Source organism: Pungitius pungitius, chromosome 1 (genome assembly GCF_949316345.1).
Source record: "Pungitius pungitius chromosome 1, fPunPun2.1, whole genome shotgun sequence".
Classification (NCBI taxonomy): Eukaryota; Metazoa; Chordata; class Actinopteri; order Perciformes; family Gasterosteidae; genus Pungitius; species Pungitius pungitius.
In genome coordinates this window covers 11,258,091-11,275,594 of record NC_084900.1, presented here as the reverse complement: position 1 = coordinate 11,275,594, position 17,504 = coordinate 11,258,091, and the positions used below count along the sequence as shown (strand labels likewise).

Genomic DNA, 17,504 nt, shown 5'->3' with positions numbered 1-17,504 from the left:
ATATATCCAATTACAATCTGTATAATTACCTACACATGGGGGTTTATAATACATATATATTCAACATACAATGGCCTTATTTTATTAATAGCCCAATCAGTCAAGTCACCAAGCTGATGAACATGAAGGCCTGCTAAACTTAACCCAATATTTTAATTTCAATGCTTGTATTCAATTTTATTAAAATTGCGACAGCCTTCATCTCTAACAATAAACCTATGTTGAAGAACACTGGTTAGTTCAAACTCAGTATGGTAAATTTATCACTGTAGTGTCTGAACAACAGTTAAAAAATGGTGTTGACAGGCTGTGGTTCCTTAGTGTGTATTAAGCTAATACTGGAAAAGTAGTGTTAAAAACTGACAGAGGATTCCCTTTTAAAAAAAATGAGTGAAGAAGCCGTTGTGTTACTGTTTTGTTAATGTCCCACCACTTGAGGGCGCAGGGCACTGTTTCAATTAGGCCGCAAGGTCCATATAAATAGGGAGGATTATCTGTGCAGGTGTGTTTGTAAGCAAACTGTTTTTTGAATGTGCATGGAAGAAAGTGTTAGGATCTGTTGATGTGTTAACCACTGGTAAAAGGTCTAAGGACATTACTTTCATTTTAGAGTAGGAAAAGGTAGACTAAAACTGAGATGTGTCCTGTTCACATTTGGAGAACAAAAGAAATTACAATTCATGCCGTGGACGCAGTAAGAACACACAGCAACTTTGGGAAATATAGTATTTAATAAATACAGTATAAATATGGCAAAATATAAATTTAACAAATAGGCAGTAACAAATAGGCAATAACAAAAATAGACAGAATTAGAAATATAATAGAAAAAAATAGATAAAGATACATCTTTTTGAGAGTACTTATGCAGTGCATTGGTGTCTGTTTTGTCAGACGACAGTAAAATACTTAATGATTCAACTTTCCTTCATATTTCTCTAGATCTATTCAACCACACACATTGAGAGAAATAATTTACAAACTCAGTCAATCCCATTTGCATGGTCGGTCGTGTTAAATCGGTGGGTCCTTTTGTCTTTTTGTGTTAGGGTCGTTTAAGAAAAAGAAAAGCTGTCAGTGAATTATTCCGACGTGTCAAAAGAAGTCGTTACACTGTACAGCGGGTCCATCATTGTCAACATGGGTGTGGTCATCATGTGGAGTATGAGCAGCAGTAGTCAGACACACAGGAATGGAGTCTTCACAGTGGGTTACTGTTGTTAAGGCTGGTTGAACTGACCCATGAACAGAACAGCACCTGAACACAGGAAGTAAAACATTAAACAAAGCTCTCACGCTGCTCTCATAGTCTTTCAAAATGGGGATTTCAAAATAAAACATGTGTATACCTGTTTGTTTGTGCTGGATGAGGAAGAGGAAGGGCCGGTTCAGAGTAATCTCCTCAACTGCCATACGAGAAAACATGATGGCAGCTGAGGGAGGGGAGGAATGACAAAGTCAGTTTGTTATACCTTGATTAAAACGTCACGAGACTATATTTGGACACGATGCTTTATACAAGGCAGGGCCACCAATTAAGTAGTTATCACCACCTTTATAGTAACTAAAACTCGTAAGGGTGTTTGAGAGATTCAACACTGGGCCTACCTGTTGCTGCTGCTCCCTTGGTTCCTAACTCATCCACCTCGATCTTCACTCTTTGAAGAACCTTTGACACGCACAGCCTCTCGTCCGCTGCAGGGCAGTAACACACATAAGTTTGGCACACATTTAATGGCACTATACCAGTAAAGTCCATGACCAACTAACTAACTAGGTCCTCTTACTGAAAAAGGAGGTAAACTCACTCATGCGTGTGAAGTCAGCTGTAGCCAGGTTGAACATGTCTCCCAGACCCATCTTAAGCAGAGCGGTCTTCAAATTTACCTCAGAGTTCAGGGTAAACCTACAAAACACACACACACACTTAGTTTTAATCCTGGATGCGTGATAACCTCAAATAGTAACCTCAAATAGTTTATGTAACATCACACATACTGTCTTGAATTTCTTACCTGGGCATGGCCAGCTGCCGCTTGACATTCTTTAGCTCCTTTCTCCACTGCTTAATCATTTTGCTGCTCAAATCAGCACTGAGCGTGCTCAGTGGAACCTCGGGTTCAAAAGGCGACACCAGGAGCATGCTGAGTCTGTCGCCCTCGTACGGGACCTCAATGACATCATAGTCTACCCCGTCGGCTGTCACAAACTCGCCTGTTGATCAAGGAGAGGGTTTTGAGTGAGTTTGCCATCATCCAAGTCCCGACCCTGGGTCACTGTGTTGGAGCTTACCATAGTTGTAGCGGTTGGTGAGTGTCATCATGTGCACGGGCACATTGCTGCCGTTGGCGCAGTGGAACATCCTCTCCTGGGTCAGTTTGGGATCAAAGGGGACCTTCCAGAGGCCCTGGAAGTGGAGGGCGTTGAGGAGGACCAGGCGGGTCTCATCAGTCAGAGATCCAGGTGCTAGGAACTCAGGGATGGCCCCTTGCAGAAGACAAAGAGGTCAAATGATTAAATTTAACACATTTAAACAAATTAAGTAGGACATTTGGAACAAGATTGCAGAGGAATCCTGCAGATGTTAATCAGCTGGTACCTGCAGTGTGGTCTGAGACCCATGAGTTGATGATGCCAACGGCCTGGTCTGGCTTGTTGAAGTCCACCTGGTTGGGGTGGGACTGGAAGGCCTTGGCCAGGGCTCGGCGGTACCCCTTCTCCAGGCTCATCTTCCTCTCCACCATGACCCCGCTGGCTGTGTCCACACCAACCTCACTGGACAGGTCCCGTTGCAGGAGGCGCTGCTGCCGAGACATCCCTCGCTCTGCAGGAGAGGGTTCATGGTTTGGTGATGCCTTAACCGCTTCCCCCCCCCAAAATAACCCTGAACATTTGAATGTATGCACCACCCACCTTGCAGAGAGAAGCCCATGGCAGCAGTCAAGGCCTTTCGGGTGTTGCCAGCAGCACCGAGCTGAGCCATGGCCAGGACAGAGGACACTCCATATGGGGATAAAGCCACGTTCTGGTCTACAGAATCGCTGGCCAGCATTGAGAAGACCTTCAGGCCAAAATCGGTCTGTTTGTCCTGCAGAGAGCCCAGCGCCACTCCGCTCAAAGTCAGCAGGAGGAAGGTATAAACGCAAAGCATCCTGGGAGAGAATGAAGAGAACTAGTGTAAGTATGAATTTTCAAACTTGACTAAAGATAGAACATACTTTCGTTTCTAAGGAGCTCTCTCAAATAACTTGACTTCATTATCCGCAATACATGCAATACATTCTCTTTTTATTGAGCTGGATTGCTCAATACAGATGTTTTCACTCAAACTTTGGGGCAATGACTCACCGGTAGCCTGGGAAATTTACAAATTCCTAGAAAAGTGCTCTGTTGCATTACGATAAATAAGACTTAGTCCCATTTAACCCTTCAGGTAACCATTCAGCCTACATTGCTTGGTCCTACTACAAGTGATCATCACATTTAGAGCATCATGTTTGCAATTTTCAACATACAACTTTCTATTGTTGAATCAACCTAGGCCAAAATGTAGTCATCAACCCTGCAACTATATCTATTATGTGTGTGTGTGTGTGTGTGTGTGTGTGTGTGTGTAACTCATGCTGGATGTGTGTCCGTTCACAGCAGTGTGTCAGCTGGAAAGTCTGTGTCAGTAACATTGGTTTTCCACTGCAGACATCAATAGAGCGTTGTGTGTATACAGCAGCCCAGGTGAATAGAATACAGATTTAAACTAATAAACATCACAATGAAACTTACCGTGTTAATGTCTAATAATATTGCAGTTATATTTTTGAATTGGTCTTCTGAAAAAATGTTTAAATATGGAATTATCTGCTTAAATATGTGTTCTTTTTTATACATTTCCACAACAAAAATGTGAACATTGGATAAAGCCAGTTTCAGAATTCTGGTTCCATTGTGTTGACAAAGGTTTTTACAGAGGGACTTGGCTATCTTAGTATTTGCAAATGTATGGAGTTATACAATAAACAGCCATAAAAAATAAATAAATACATGATGTTTAAATCAGGCTATGGCGGATACCCCTCACTAGAAACCTTCATAACTTGCATAATTAAACTATAAAGATGGGTGAATATAAAAGCTACTGAAGTGGACATTGCCGGAGAGATGTTACATCTCCTATCTCCTAAATAAAAGAGCCCAAAACTGATCACTTTTGATCAGTGTATGAAAAACAATGCTAATTTCTACCTCTGAAAATTAAACTTGCAGGGATTTTTGTAAATCTTTCATGACACTAATAAAACTAAACTCAACTATATCGGTTTGCATTTGATGTACAAATCTAACTTCCAAAGCTGTACATTTTAAGGCCAGTTGTAGTTTGTCTTACCTTTTAGTTGAAACGTGTCGAATGTAGTTCAGCAAGTCTGTGTGCTTTCGGCTTCTGTGTGCTCAAGTCTGAAGGACTCTTTATAGACCCCATTCCCTACCCACCCACCACTCGCACACACACACACAAGTCATTAGAGTGTATGATGTCATCGACGCTGTCTGGACAGGCTTCCTTTTCATGAACACACACACACACACACACACACACAGGCAGCCACTCTCCCTGCGCTTCACTGTCCTCTCAGCCGCCTGTCTGTGTCCCAGAAGCATGACACAGCATCTGGAAAGTCACTTAACGGTTTTCCATCTCACTCAAAACACACAAATCTCTCTGGCACGATTCCCTGAACAAACCCAGCCAGTAGAACCAGTGTGTCATGTTTCCTTGTTGATTTTCTTCTGAATAGAAATACTTTGTGATCTTGATTAGTTCAGATTCCAATGTCTCCAGTCTTTGTTTCAATACTTCCCCACAAACCCTACCAACCAGATACAAAACAATACAAGAGCATCTGTGTGAAAAGGTTCCAGGTCAATCGGTAAAAAATGTCCCCATAGGGAGCACTTACGGGGGCGCTAGAGAGTACTTGGTTTTCTCCCCTAATTGTGGGACCCCAAGAATATCTCAATTTTTCGCACTTCTGAAGCGCGTGCAAACATTTAAGAGTTTTTGAACATGATGAAGTCCCCAAAAGTGGGATCGAAGTGGCAAAATAATAATATATTATAATATTCCATACATACTACTATGTACACAGGTACTAATATACAACTATGGACAAAACTATTAAAATTAATTATACAATTATTTGTTCAAGTTGTTGATGGCAGGTGAGTTTTTTTAGAAATCAACATTTGACTATATTGATTCTTTTGAATGAAAAAAGGGTTTGGCAAAAAAACATTTAAAAGTTTCAGCTAAATCAAAAGTGTGATATTCTGAATCAACTTCTGTTGGATTTAATCATATTCAGATTGGCAAATTTAAACCAGTTTTCCAACGGTCCCGAGTGGGTACTTTGCTCTGTGGGCGAACACATTGAAATACCAAATTTGGTTGTGGCTTCCAGCATTCCTAATCTCGCTACTCACAAAGCATCTGGTTAGCATAAAAATAACTGGAATCAACACACTGTTTCCTAATCGATCGGGAATGTGAGGCACAAAAAAAATTGAAGCCTTTAACTTGGAAACTTGGAAAAGAAAAGGGAATAAGATCTCTGTGGGTCTTACACAACATGAATGGGTTAGCTATGGAGTTCTCAATGCTCAATTTTCTTTTTTTGTGTGAAAACAGGAAGAGGAATATATTCAGACGGTGCATAGAAATGGCAAATACTATGCCTTAGGAGGAATAAAAAATAAAAGGCCAGGACAACCACAAGACAAGCAGACACGTCTTCTCACCAGCAACACAAACAGCGCCATGCTTTTATTTGTTTAGAGATATGGCTCTATTTTTGCAGAAATGTGCTTGGCAGCTATTTTTTTTTTTCTTCAAAGAAACACCGCTAGGTTCAGAGGGAACCTCCAAACGAATACCTCTTCAATTTGAGCCGAACGTTGGGAAAAGACTTGAGGATTGCAGTTAGCATGGAGGGTATTGCGCTGTTAGTTTACTGTTCTTACTACAAAAAGTAACTCAGTAATTCATGTGACCGTTGATTTTGGGAGCGAGGCCGTGGTGGGCGGCTGCCAAGAATTTCCAGTCAGGTGGTTGAAAGAGCATCGTGTAGAGGACGCCGTGTTGAAGCAATGGGTCCAGCAGATTAAAAGGACTTTTACACAGGGGACTGCTGTGTCATGTTGTCCAAACATGCAGAGAATTACAGATGTGCAACTCCTCAAATGAGGGCAAAATGTTTGTTGTAATGTCTACAAAATGTCAAAGAAAAGACAAACCCAGACTATAAACTGAGAAAACAAGATTTTGGAACTAGACCGCTCTGATGTCATTATCTTCAGCCTTTCATGTTTCACCATGCCAAGACAGTTATGCATGGGAGGCACATTTATGGGCCAATTTAGACCGTCTTGTATGAAAGAGGAGGATTTGGCTCTGGGTCAGTGCTTTTGTGTGGTTGTTGCACTTAAACTGCCTTGTAAAATCAGTAGCTTACAGCTAATTTACTAACATATCTAAAGAGTCTCCGTTCCGACTAAAACATTTTGAAAAATGAGTGTGAAAACAAACAGACACATGAGAGGATAGCTTTGTGGGACAGTGCTATGGGGTCTGATGAATCAGACCTTTGTTTTGCCACTGTTGTCATTGCACATGTCATCCCACTGCTTGTTTGGACAGTGTTGCCAATAATACACAGAATGCATCAGCACAACTAACTTGGCACAAGCCCACAACGCCTGAGGATGTGGTTTATTCCATATACGGCAGCGAGTGGAACTTTGCGCTGTAACACCCACCCAATTCGCTGTGGGGGCTTCAGGACTCTGGGAATCAAACGTTGCCAAGACAACACACAATATCAAACACATGGGCCTAATAGTCATTACATCCCAACGCTGTACACAACAAGTGTTTACTTTACTAGTGAAATATGAGGCTCATCACTAAAAACAAGGAAGTACTGAACTAAATTGACAGTTGTGACCATCAACGCTTAATAGAAAGTTACATCAGGTGGAAATTACCGTGTACAATAAGAGTTGTTAAATTGGACAGAATTGCATCTGGGGTTGACTTTTGCTGGTGTGGGAATGCCTCAGCAGTGTGGACACATTAATAGATAAGGGACACCTATATCGAATAAGCAAGTTTCCAGAAAAAAAATAATAGTATTTTTCTGCAGAATTAGGATATAACATTGGAGACAAAATAATGTTTCATAAACACATTTCAGGAACGCCTCCTATTTGAAAGTTGCCGAAATGACTGTTGGATTTAAAAAAAAAAAAAAGGTTCCAACAATAATCTCATGTTACAATGCTATCACAGAACGGTTATACTATAAAACGTTAGTTTTATAATGGGACTTTACTAGCAATATAATTCTTTGATCTGCTAGTTATGGGCGCTCCATGGCCAGATATGACTTTATCGCTCTGACTAGATGCAAAGAACAACTAAATTCCACAGATCCCTAGTTAGTAAGAATCTACAATACAAACATTTTTTTCCAGCATTCACTCACTGTATTTAATGTTCACATTGTGCGAACTGACGGCACAGAAAGCCCCATTTAACCACAGCCCAGAGTTAGTAAATAGTTTCAACAAGCTTTATTCAAGGCTGCTAGTCCAGGATCTACTTCGGAAGAAAGGCAGACAAAAGCCAGAGATGAGGCCGCTCTGCGGGTCGAGGACAGAAGATGGAGTAGATTACCGGGGCGGAGGCAAGATGGGGAGGTCCAAACAGACACGGTCAGCTACGGGGAAGGAGTCAGCAAGACCCGCTGTCATTCTGGAGGGTGTTGGCATGAATGCAGAGAACAAATCCAAAAGTGAAGTGGTGTGAGGCTGTCGCCTGAATACTGAAGGGAGTGGGTGCAGTAGGGCAGGTGAGAGTGATTGAGCTGACGAGGTGTGAATAACAGGTGCCCTGAATAAAGTGATTGGGTGAGTGTGAGTGGCATGCGAGAGGGGAAGCTAAACTGCGACAAGTTGTCATAGAAGCCATCGTTTAAATGTGCTTGTGTTCTTTTTGTTAAAATACCTCTACTATTGCAGAAGAAAAGACTTGAAGAAATAAGGAAAGTGCAATGATCACATGATGTGACTCAGAAGAGGGGAAAGCACATGTTTTTCTAGATGACCTTTGAACCCAAGGACATGTGTACTGCCAAAGGTTCCTGACCGGCATGGTCCTGGTTCTGACTCTCTTGGGCCTCCAGCAGTGAGATATCAGTGTTGGCTTATAAAAAAAACACTATTCCTGGAGCTAGAGGATCACCAGTTTCATTAGAATTCATTCTTTATTTAGTTACTGTGGTTTTTCACACTCTTTTTTTTAATTTTTATTTTTGTGTACTATTATTATATTTTTAGTAATGCTGCTTTTGTTTTTTTGTTTTTTACCATGTATCTTGTGTGCACTGTCCACTTTGCTGCGATACTGTGAATTTCCCCATTGTGGGACACTAATAAAGGAATATCTTATCTTATGTACAATTGGGGGAATTTTCACTAGGTGGTATTAGTGTAACCAGAGAGTGCATCCAAATTTCACATTTTCTAGACCAAATTTTTGGAAACATCTTTTTCTCCCCCTCAAAACTAACGGTTCCTAGATTCCTGGTTTTGTCAGGTTTTGTCATGGCAGTTCAGAGCACATTCCTCATGGGATTAACAACAGGAAGTGAATCAAGGAGCAGCGATAGTCATTTCCTGACATCTCAGCAAAGACTCAGAATAAAGGTTACCGTATTTGTTTTGGACAGTTCTAGAACTGTGGTATGTTGGAAAACACTTTGACTATAATGGTATTGAGGGGGGTAGGTGAAGAGCAGTGACAGAATCAGCATGTCAGAAGGACACACACAGAAATGGGATGCAGTTAAGGGAAGGCCAACATGATGGGTGTGACTGGAGAAGGGTTAACTCAGGGCTAGAGGGCATGGCGGCATCTCAAATCTTACAGCCCGGATGGCGGGCCTCTGCACACCTCTCAACAGGAAGTCTGATATGGCGGCTAGCAGCTAACAGTGTTTGAAACTATCGGTGCTCACTGCGCAAACAAAGGTAACGGTATCTGGGTTGACCTGGGGGGAAATGGGAGGGTGGGCGCTAAGGCTCCTTGACCTCCTGCCACGTCGGTCATCAGCAGTAATTTTATCTGTGCTGTACAGGGGGGGGCACCCATTGGTCAGTCAGTGAATAAACTTCTCTACTTTAAAGGCCATCACACCTATCAGTGATGATGCATCTGCAATTTTCCAAACTATTTTACTGTTTCGCACTACTTGTGGTATTTCCGTAGGAACCCAGTCATCATGAAGAGCATCCCTCTATGAAGGATAAAGGGAAGTTGAAGTGGGCTGTGTGTGGTTGATAACAGCATAGACATGAGTGGGAAATCTGCGGCTCTGACCGCTAAACGCATCATCTCACGCGAAAATAATTTCTCCAAAATGACACATTCTTTCTACGAAAAAAAAGAATCAGCCGCTTTCCATGACAGGGATGACCTGAGCACACTGTAGCATTATTCATGCTGTTGTAATAACCCAAACAGTAGACCGTAGGGCAAAAGTTTACAAAGGTGAAGGTTCAACAGTGTTCAATTGAAAGTGAAACACATTATTTAATAATATAATATTGGTTGACTGAACAACCAAAGAAATTTTCTCATGAGCTAAATATTATTTTCCAAATTAAAAATAATGAAATGTATGTCAATGTAAAATGGAATAAAACAGATAACTGATAATATATTTGGACATTTTGAAATGTTCTAATAAAAGACAATAGCACAGCAATGGCCTGAATAAAATTGTTGTTGAATTTTGTTGTTGTTTTTTGGGGGGGGGGGGGGGGGGGGCAATAGCCATTCATGAATGGTTGATTTAAAACTTTTATGAGTCTGTAACAATGCGTCTGTGTCTTGCTTTAATCCACATGCTATTTTCACACGGTGTACGAACAGTCCTCGTTTGATTCTCCTTGTGTTGAACGTCCTCCAGATCCAACTAACAAAGCAGCACTTTATCCTTCAGAATTCTAAACTTTGTTACATAATCTTTCCATTGCTCTGAGCGGGATCATGCTGGAAGACGCCCTTGTGTAAGCAGCAGGATGTACGGTACGATCTCTGATGGAGAACCCGCAATGAGTTTAAAGGAAAAAGGACGGGAAACTGTTTTGGCCTGTGTTAGCCTGCACGTGGTTAGAGTGAGTAAGTGGGTGGGTGAGGTTGTGGTGAACCGGACCAAAAGTACAGACAGATGTTCAGCACGTTGCATTTGTATACACACTTGCATTAATCTAGACATGCACCGCTACATGAGGTGGCAAGTTCATGATGACACCAGACTAAACACAATGCATTTGGAACGCCTTCCTTACCTGCTCTCCCACCCTGCAGTGTATAAATCTAGATAAGCTGTGTGTGTGTGCAGATAACACACACTGGACGCCTGGCATCTTGGCCCTGATGTGGACTTGGCCTTACTCCATCTAGTATTTCCCTGGGTTCCCATGGATAATGCTCAAAAACACACCGCACAAGAACGTCCATAAACTCTTTAGGCAAAGTTTTAATCGTTTTGGGTTGAAAGGTTTTTTGTCAAGCTACAATTGCAATTATACTTTACTTTCTACTTTGATGCTTGTTCAAGCATCCACACCTAACAGGATATTTTTTTCTAGCTCTATAAGCTAATAACCTCTTTACAGCACATAACGTGGTGGTGGCTCATAAATGTTTAAATTACATACAGGCACCAACGAAACAGGGCTGATGGAAAGTCAAGGATCCTTTATTAAAGGACTAAGTTTCATCAAAATCTGTTTGGAAGGTGGTTGGGTTGAAAGTTGGCTTGTCAAAGGAACACATCCTCATTTGACAGTTTGTATGATATGTTGCAAAAAGTAATTTCTCATTTTTATTGCATTTTCCTGCAAATGTCCAGCAACAAGAGTGATCACTGCACAACCTGTTTGGGCAGCTACGCTATGTTAATTTAGCTTCAGCAAAAGATCATGGTGCTGGTAAGTGTGTTTGTTAAAATAACTATTGTACGTTTGTTTTGGTCTCCTGGGGGAAGTCTGTGTTTGTTTAAACATGTTATCGTTCTTCATACCCTGTCCACTGACTTTCTTTGAGGCAGCCCTGCACTTCCTGGGAGATAAATTACAAGAGACATGTTTGAATCATTGCATTACTTTGGTCAAAGTCACAGGATTTCTATGCCCAAAGGTCCATGCAAACCTCCAATGCCTTCATCCGTCTACACTCACATGAACAGCACAGGTTGTTTGTATGGGGGATTTAAGATTGAATATCTCGACCCAAAGACCCATGGACTCTGATTGGGGTGTCTCTATTTGGTCTATGCCTTTTATTTCCTTTCTTTTTGCAGCAATACTAATATAGCCAAGTCCTGACTTGGCTTCCTCCAGCCTCTTCCTTCCTACCTGCACAGGAGAGTGACTCACCGTCTCCTTTTGCCACATTTGCACCACCCCTGAGTCGGTTATTCAGCTCTGCACCCTTATCTACATTACTAACAGCGTCTTGCGAAAAGACAAAACAAATAGTCTGGAGCTCTTCAACCCAGTGGGCTTGGGTTGTGTATTTGTGTGCAAGCGCAAAAAAACATGCAAACACATCAATGTTACGTAAGAGAGATTTCCAATGAAATACACTTGTTCATTCACCTCTAACCCCACCCTATTCCTCACCTAGTGACACATCTAACCCATACCACAGGGGAACACAAGGCACCTTACTAACAGCCTCACTGTGGCATTTTGATCATCACCCATATTAAGTGAACCAAAGTACATGGAAAAGATAAGTACAGCCCAAGATTTAATGGGAGCAGCTGAATAGGTGAATGAGTGGATGGTGGAGCTACACAAATGCAGAGCGATGACAAAGAAAAGTGTGTTAACATATTGGTCATGTTGGCTCATATTCCTGTTTCCTCACTGGCTCCACCGCAGCAACGCTGCTGTTGTGTTCTTGTGGTGACTTGTAACAGTCAGTGTTACATAAATGGACATAATTACACGATTACACGTGGTGTGTGGCTACCACCGAGGACCATTACAACCTGGAATGCTTTTTACATGTATTGTTAATTTATTTTAAAAGTGATGATCTTCTTTTTACTATTTGAATACGTTTTATGAACCACATCAACAAACCGCTTTAAAAATTAGATTTCAGTCCTGCTGGGGGTTTAGATTTTTTGAGTTGTTAGCTTTGTTAGCTGCACTGGCCCTGCTATCAGCTACGGAGTGCTAGGAAAATAATGCAAAGAAATGTTGGTGGGTCGCAGAGTATGTCGGGGTTAACCATGAACTGACAGAAAGACACATAACAGATAATCTCCTGGCTGAAATTATGCTGATTTCATGGTTCATCAGAATTGATCCAGGAGTAGGGGAATACATGTAACACAAACAATGGAGGCAAAACAATATTAGTGAATTTTCCACCTGGACCCTGTAGCCTGACTTTGGATTACATTTTTCAATGTTTTTTTTAAATTAAAAAACTAAAGTGCACAGACTTGTACACACCTCCCGGCAGTGATTCATCCCTCACAGGACCATGACAAACATGCCCTGCCATCCGCGCCAACTTTCCCCCTGGTGCTTCCCATCTCCCCCGGTGCACACGTGATGGTTCAACTCCTCACAATCGTCAGTGCAAGTCGAGGCACGACCCTGAGCACATTCTTCCACTCGCTGTCTTAACAGTTTGGCTCCACAAGCGCAGCACACTTCCAGTAAAGTGAGAGTTTTACGACAAGAAAGAACACCGGAGAGCTGCTTCTAACAAATGGAGAACAGATTCTGCTGATGGTGGTTGTAGGTTGTGTGTGTGAACCAACTTCACGCAGACCTGGCGTGCTCTTTCCCCAAAGGCAAGACATGGGAAAACTGTGTGGAGCACATTTATTTATAAAATCTTACTCATTTTCTTTCCATGCAGGAGGAGCCCTCTGTGACCTTCTAACTACTTCCTGCTCCCTTGACAATTCACATGAGCAACAAATGGGCAGAAAAAGACACATGAAGCACCAGAAATAAGATCCAGCTGTGTGTGTGTGTGTGTGTATGTGTGTGTGTACGGAGTAATGGGGATATGATAAAGGAAGTCTAAGCATAATGTATTCAGAAGATAAAAGACTAAGCAGGATATAAAGAAATAGATGATTCTTTATTAAAAGAACATGATCACACAACATCATTTCACAAACAATGATGGGCAATTACGTGAGAGAATCCTCCCCTGATTGGTTGTTTTAATCCCGAAGCACCCTAATCTTCTAATGCCTGTAGCAGTCGCTAAAAGGAGAACAGCCTGATTCTTCATGCATTCGTGTCAGGTGTATGTGATGTTTTTGAAAACATTAAATGTAATTTTCTTTTTGTTACAAACTACAGCTTTAAAAGGAAACTTTCTGTGGGTTGTTTTCTGAAACAATGTGTGCTGACATTTCCTTTGGTGAGTGCTGGGAGCTTCCTACAGTTCAAGTAAAATTAATTGTATGTAAAAGACAAAAATGTTTTGGAGCATTGTGGATGCGGGGAGGTGCCCAAAATTACCTTCAAAAGTAGAGTAAGACTCAGAAGAAGAATAATGCGTGATAAAGTGATGGGTCACATTGTAAAGATGAGTCAGAAATGTGCTCTTCTCCATGTCTGTATTTTACATGAAAAAGCACGTCTGTCAAATGTGACTCATCTAGTTCCAGTTCCCTGACACACATGTAAAAGAAATATACAGGAACTCTAATTAGCCTCGTGTGTGAAGGGAAATGACCAAAAACATGCGTGCACTCTGGGCTTTGAAACACTAACGTGTCTCACAATTCAGTTGGATGAGTGAATTCAATGTTTTTTCTAATAGGAGGCGTAATAAGATGGTGTGCTTTCCAAATAGTGAATGTTCTAATAACTAACTGAATGTGTCTAGATAAGAGGAAGAAGGTGGCCTGGTGGTTAGTAACAGGAAGTAACTCGTGGAAAAGAAAGTTACCCAGAGAAGAAAATATGTGGGTTATGTTTATAAAGAATGTTTTAAGTACTCATAATAACTGCATGTAGTTTTTGAAAGTTTCTCAATTTCCAGTCATTATTTGGGTCCCTTAAAATACGGAATCGTCCCGTAGGTGATATTAAAATAGCGCGTCCCGTTTTGAATCAGTACGGGACGGGGTTTACCGTACTTACCGAGTTGCCTTCAATGCAACATCCCATGCAAACAATCACACCCAAATTCTGTGAAGACACGTCCTATTCTACCCCTGATTGGCGAATACTCGTTACCATCGTTGGATTGATTGGCCGTGAAACTGAAACAAACCAATCAGAGTCAGAGGAGGACGGGTGTCTCGGCGGAGTGTAGATTTGAAAGAATGGCGCAGGCAGCTCTAGATGCCCCCCCCCCCCCCCGCGTCCAGCTCTGAAGCGAAAGCGGATACAGAAGTACCGAAGAGACTGGGAGGTATCAATCTTATTGTTTTGCCTCACCTGCCCTCCTGTATCGTTCCCCTCGTCGGCCGTAACGTCCGCACCACCCAAACGTCCCTTACTTTTCTGCATTGAAGGTGGCAACACTTTTTAGCGCTATTCCTCCTTTTGTAGCGCTTCTCTGTGGTTGCATTTAGTTACTACACAACAGCCGCCGTGAGTATATTCAGCCGAAACATGTATGTTCAATTCTGTCAGCTGCAATAAGTAAATCAAGGTTCTGAAATGATGGACTAGGGACAAACGTAAAGCTAAAAAAAAGATTAAAGGTTTTGATTGAAGCTATATATTTTGTTTTATTGACCGCATGTGACAGGCGGCGCCGTGGCTTAGTTGGTTAAAGCGCCTGTCTAGTAAACAGGAGATCCTGGGTTCGAATCCCAGCGGTGCCTTTTGTTCTTTATAAAAAGGTTTAAATATTGCGGGTTTTCTTTATAAATATTGCCGTTTCCCATAAAGTACTTACGATTGTATATCCAACTTCAAATAAAGAGCGACATCTTCAAGAAAAGAAACGTCCACAATGACATTTCATAGCGTCGCTGCGAGCAGGGTTCGAACCTGCGCGGGAAGATCCCATTGGATTTCAAGTCCAACGCCTTAACCACTCGGCCATCGCAGCCATTGATTTAACACACCTATCTCGACTGGATTTATTGGTGTCTCAAGTTTTGTACTTGGCATTCGAAATTCTAAAACAACTCCCTTTCAATTTCGAGAGCAGTGGTGCCAACACTTTTTTGCCTCGCGAGCTACTTTTCAATCGATCAAGTCACAGGGATCTACCAATCCCCCCCCTGTCGTCCGGTACGTTCACCCTACTAAATAAATAATAATAATGAGTAGTAACCAAATGGAACAACAATGCATGCATTCAGTACACATTGCGGTCAAGCTAACCCTCTGCTTCGAAAATAATAGTCAAGTATGTTATTTGGGGGTAGGGACTGTCTTCAAAATAAGAGCTGTTGCAATGAACTTGATCGAACATGTCTCATTCATTCAATAAGTCTGTACAAAATATATAGATGTGATAATACATTAACAAACATTGTGAAATAGATACAATATTCCAAACGTACCCTCACCTATGGCCCTATGTACCCTCATCATGACCATCATCATCATGACCGAAAGAACTAGGTCACGGGTACAAGCGGCCGAAATGGGTTTCCTCAGGAGACTGGCTGGCGTCTCCCTTAGAGATAGGGTGAGAAGCTCAGCCATTCGCGAGGAGCTCGGAGTAGAGCCGCTGCTCCTTTGCGTTGAAAGGAGCCAGTTGAGGTGGTTTGGGCATCTGGTAAGGATGCCCCCTGGACGCCTCCCTTGGGAGGTGTTCCAGGCACGTCCAGCTGGGAAGAGACCCAGAGGAAGACCCAGGACCAGGTGGAGACATTATATCTCTACACTAGCCTGGGAACGCCTGGGGATCCCCCAGTCTGAGCTGGTAGATGTGGGAAAGGGAAGTCTGGGGTCCCCTGCTGGAGCTGTTGCCCCCGCGACCCGACCCCGGATAAGCGGCTGAAGATGAGATGAGAGATTCCAAATGTAAAGCTTGTCAAAATCAAATTTATGAGCCAACTCCCTTCAAAATATCATTCATAAGCCAATTTCTGGTGGTGTGTTAGATTTCAACAATATTCTTTTTTGTTAGAATGACCCAATTAAAAGTTAAAATATGTCAATGTAATGATTTACATTTTGGAAACCTGAAATGTTTTTAGTTATATTTGAAATGCTGTTTTGCTAACTTGCATTCTTTAAAGCTACTCCTGTGCGTTTTCCGAAAACATTGAGTCATACTAAAGTAATTGTTAAGTGCATTTTGACTCTAGGGGAAAGTGAGGTGAGTTGTGCCAGTTTTTACTCAAAGTGACTGAAGTGAAGCCATGACAGTAGTGCCTTAAATTTAAGGATGTACATATATTTCAGGATGTTGTGCATCCCTGAGATCAATAACTTTAATAAATAAATGGTTTCAGAAATATAGCTTTTGGGGGAAAATGTGGTCTCGTGGCACAACTTGACCCTCGTGCGGGGTAAGTTGTGCCTTTGGGAGGAAAACGTTGGCATAAATTGTGCCAGTGATGTATCGCTCAGAATGATACATGTCATTTGGTACAAACAACAATAAAATACTTTCTGATTTCTTGAATTACATGAGTGCAAACTCAAAACTGAAATTCGTGTTAAATTAAACAAATGGCAGGTAGGCTTAGACTAACTCTATAGACTCATTGTGTAGCCTGCTAACGCACTGAAACATGTGTGAAATGTTTTCAAAATTTTCTATAATTGTTAAGACACTACAATCAAAAAACTTTAATCATAGAAATTTTACTTTTAAAATGAAAAAAATACTTTTTTTGATCATCATCATCACCCTCATCAACTACCAGACATAAACAAAAGGCTCCAGTAACAGAAATAGGACTCTCCGACCAAAGGGTTCAAAAGTAGGTGGTAAAGGTGCTCGTATGTGCCCCGAGCACAGAGGCCACCAGCATACTTCCTGGTATGCATTATTTCAGCTGCATCTTAAAAATATTCATATATAGTGTTCATCAAAGCAAAGTTCATCGAAGCTGTTACAAGTGGGTTTCCTGTTGTGAATTAGATTCCGGTGCAAAGATTTCTGACTAAAAATAGGAACCATTCAATTGGACAAATTTGAGTACAGCGTAGATGTGGTTTTACCTTCTTGCTTTATCTTACTTTCAATAATATGCATATATATATATACACATACATACAGTAGGTCAGAAGCTATTACATTCAATTATATTTTCACCCACCGAAGTGTATGATTCAGCAGGTCCAATTACCTGTTGTACTCTGTCTTCTTTTTCATGAAACCACGTCGTCCGTCTCTTCCCTTACTGTCCTTACCAGCTAGACCTTTGTTAACAGGAGGGTTTGCGATGGCCGGCCTTCATGCGGGAAGCTTTCCACCACTT

At 41.6% G+C, this 17,504-nt stretch overlaps 1 protein-coding gene and 2 non-coding genes across 4 annotated transcripts; 1 reads left to right on the top strand and 2 right to left on the bottom strand.

The window, feature by feature from the left end:
• Positions 1–718: 718 nt before the first annotated feature.
• Positions 719–7,818, bottom strand: serpine1 (serpin peptidase inhibitor, clade E (nexin, plasminogen activator inhibitor type 1), member 1). 2 transcript variants are annotated; one of them, XM_037481141.2, is made up of 9 exons: positions 7,727–7,818; positions 2,914–3,152; positions 2,600–2,824; positions 2,293–2,487; positions 2,016–2,214; positions 1,809–1,906; positions 1,609–1,695; positions 1,350–1,433; positions 719–1,258 (listed from the first exon to the last, which is right to left on the bottom strand). In XM_037481141.2, the coding sequence occupies exons 1-9, from the start codon at positions 7,801–7,803 to the stop codon at positions 1,221–1,223; spliced, it is 1,242 nt and encodes a 413-aa protein (XP_037337038.1). In that variant the 5' UTR covers positions 7,804–7,818; the 3' UTR covers positions 719–1,220. The 2 variants fall into 2 exon arrangements, with proteins under 2 accessions (XP_037337038.1, XP_037337039.1); XM_037481142.2 differs by lacking the exon at positions 7,727–7,818 and adding an exon at positions 4,382–4,434.
• A 7,047-nt stretch (positions 7,819–14,865) lies between these two features.
• On the top strand, positions 14,866–14,939 carry trnat-agu (transfer RNA threonine (anticodon AGU)). Its single transcript has one exon. It is a non-coding gene; the product is annotated as a tRNA-Thr (tRNA).
• Positions 14,940–15,087: 148 nt separating this feature from the next.
• Positions 15,088–15,169, bottom strand: trnas-uga (transfer RNA serine (anticodon UGA)). Its single transcript has one exon. It is a non-coding gene; the product is annotated as a tRNA-Ser (tRNA).
• Positions 15,170–17,504: the final 2,335 nt, after the last annotated feature.

Bases quoted from the DNA above. Each gene is read 5' to 3' on its own strand.
- serpine1 (XM_037481141.2), bottom strand. From the start codon at position 7,803: ATGACAGCGGGTCTTGCTGACTCCTTCCCCGTAGCTGACCGTGTCTGT. The intron at 3,153-7,726 runs GTAATCTACTCC...ATTCTCTCCCAG, and splicing joins CCCATCTTGCCTCCGCCCCG to GATGCTTTGCGTTTATACCT. The intron at 2,215-2,292 runs GTAAGCTCCAAC...CTTGATCAACAG, and splicing joins CACCAACCGCTACAACTATG to GCGAGTTTGTGACAGCCGAC.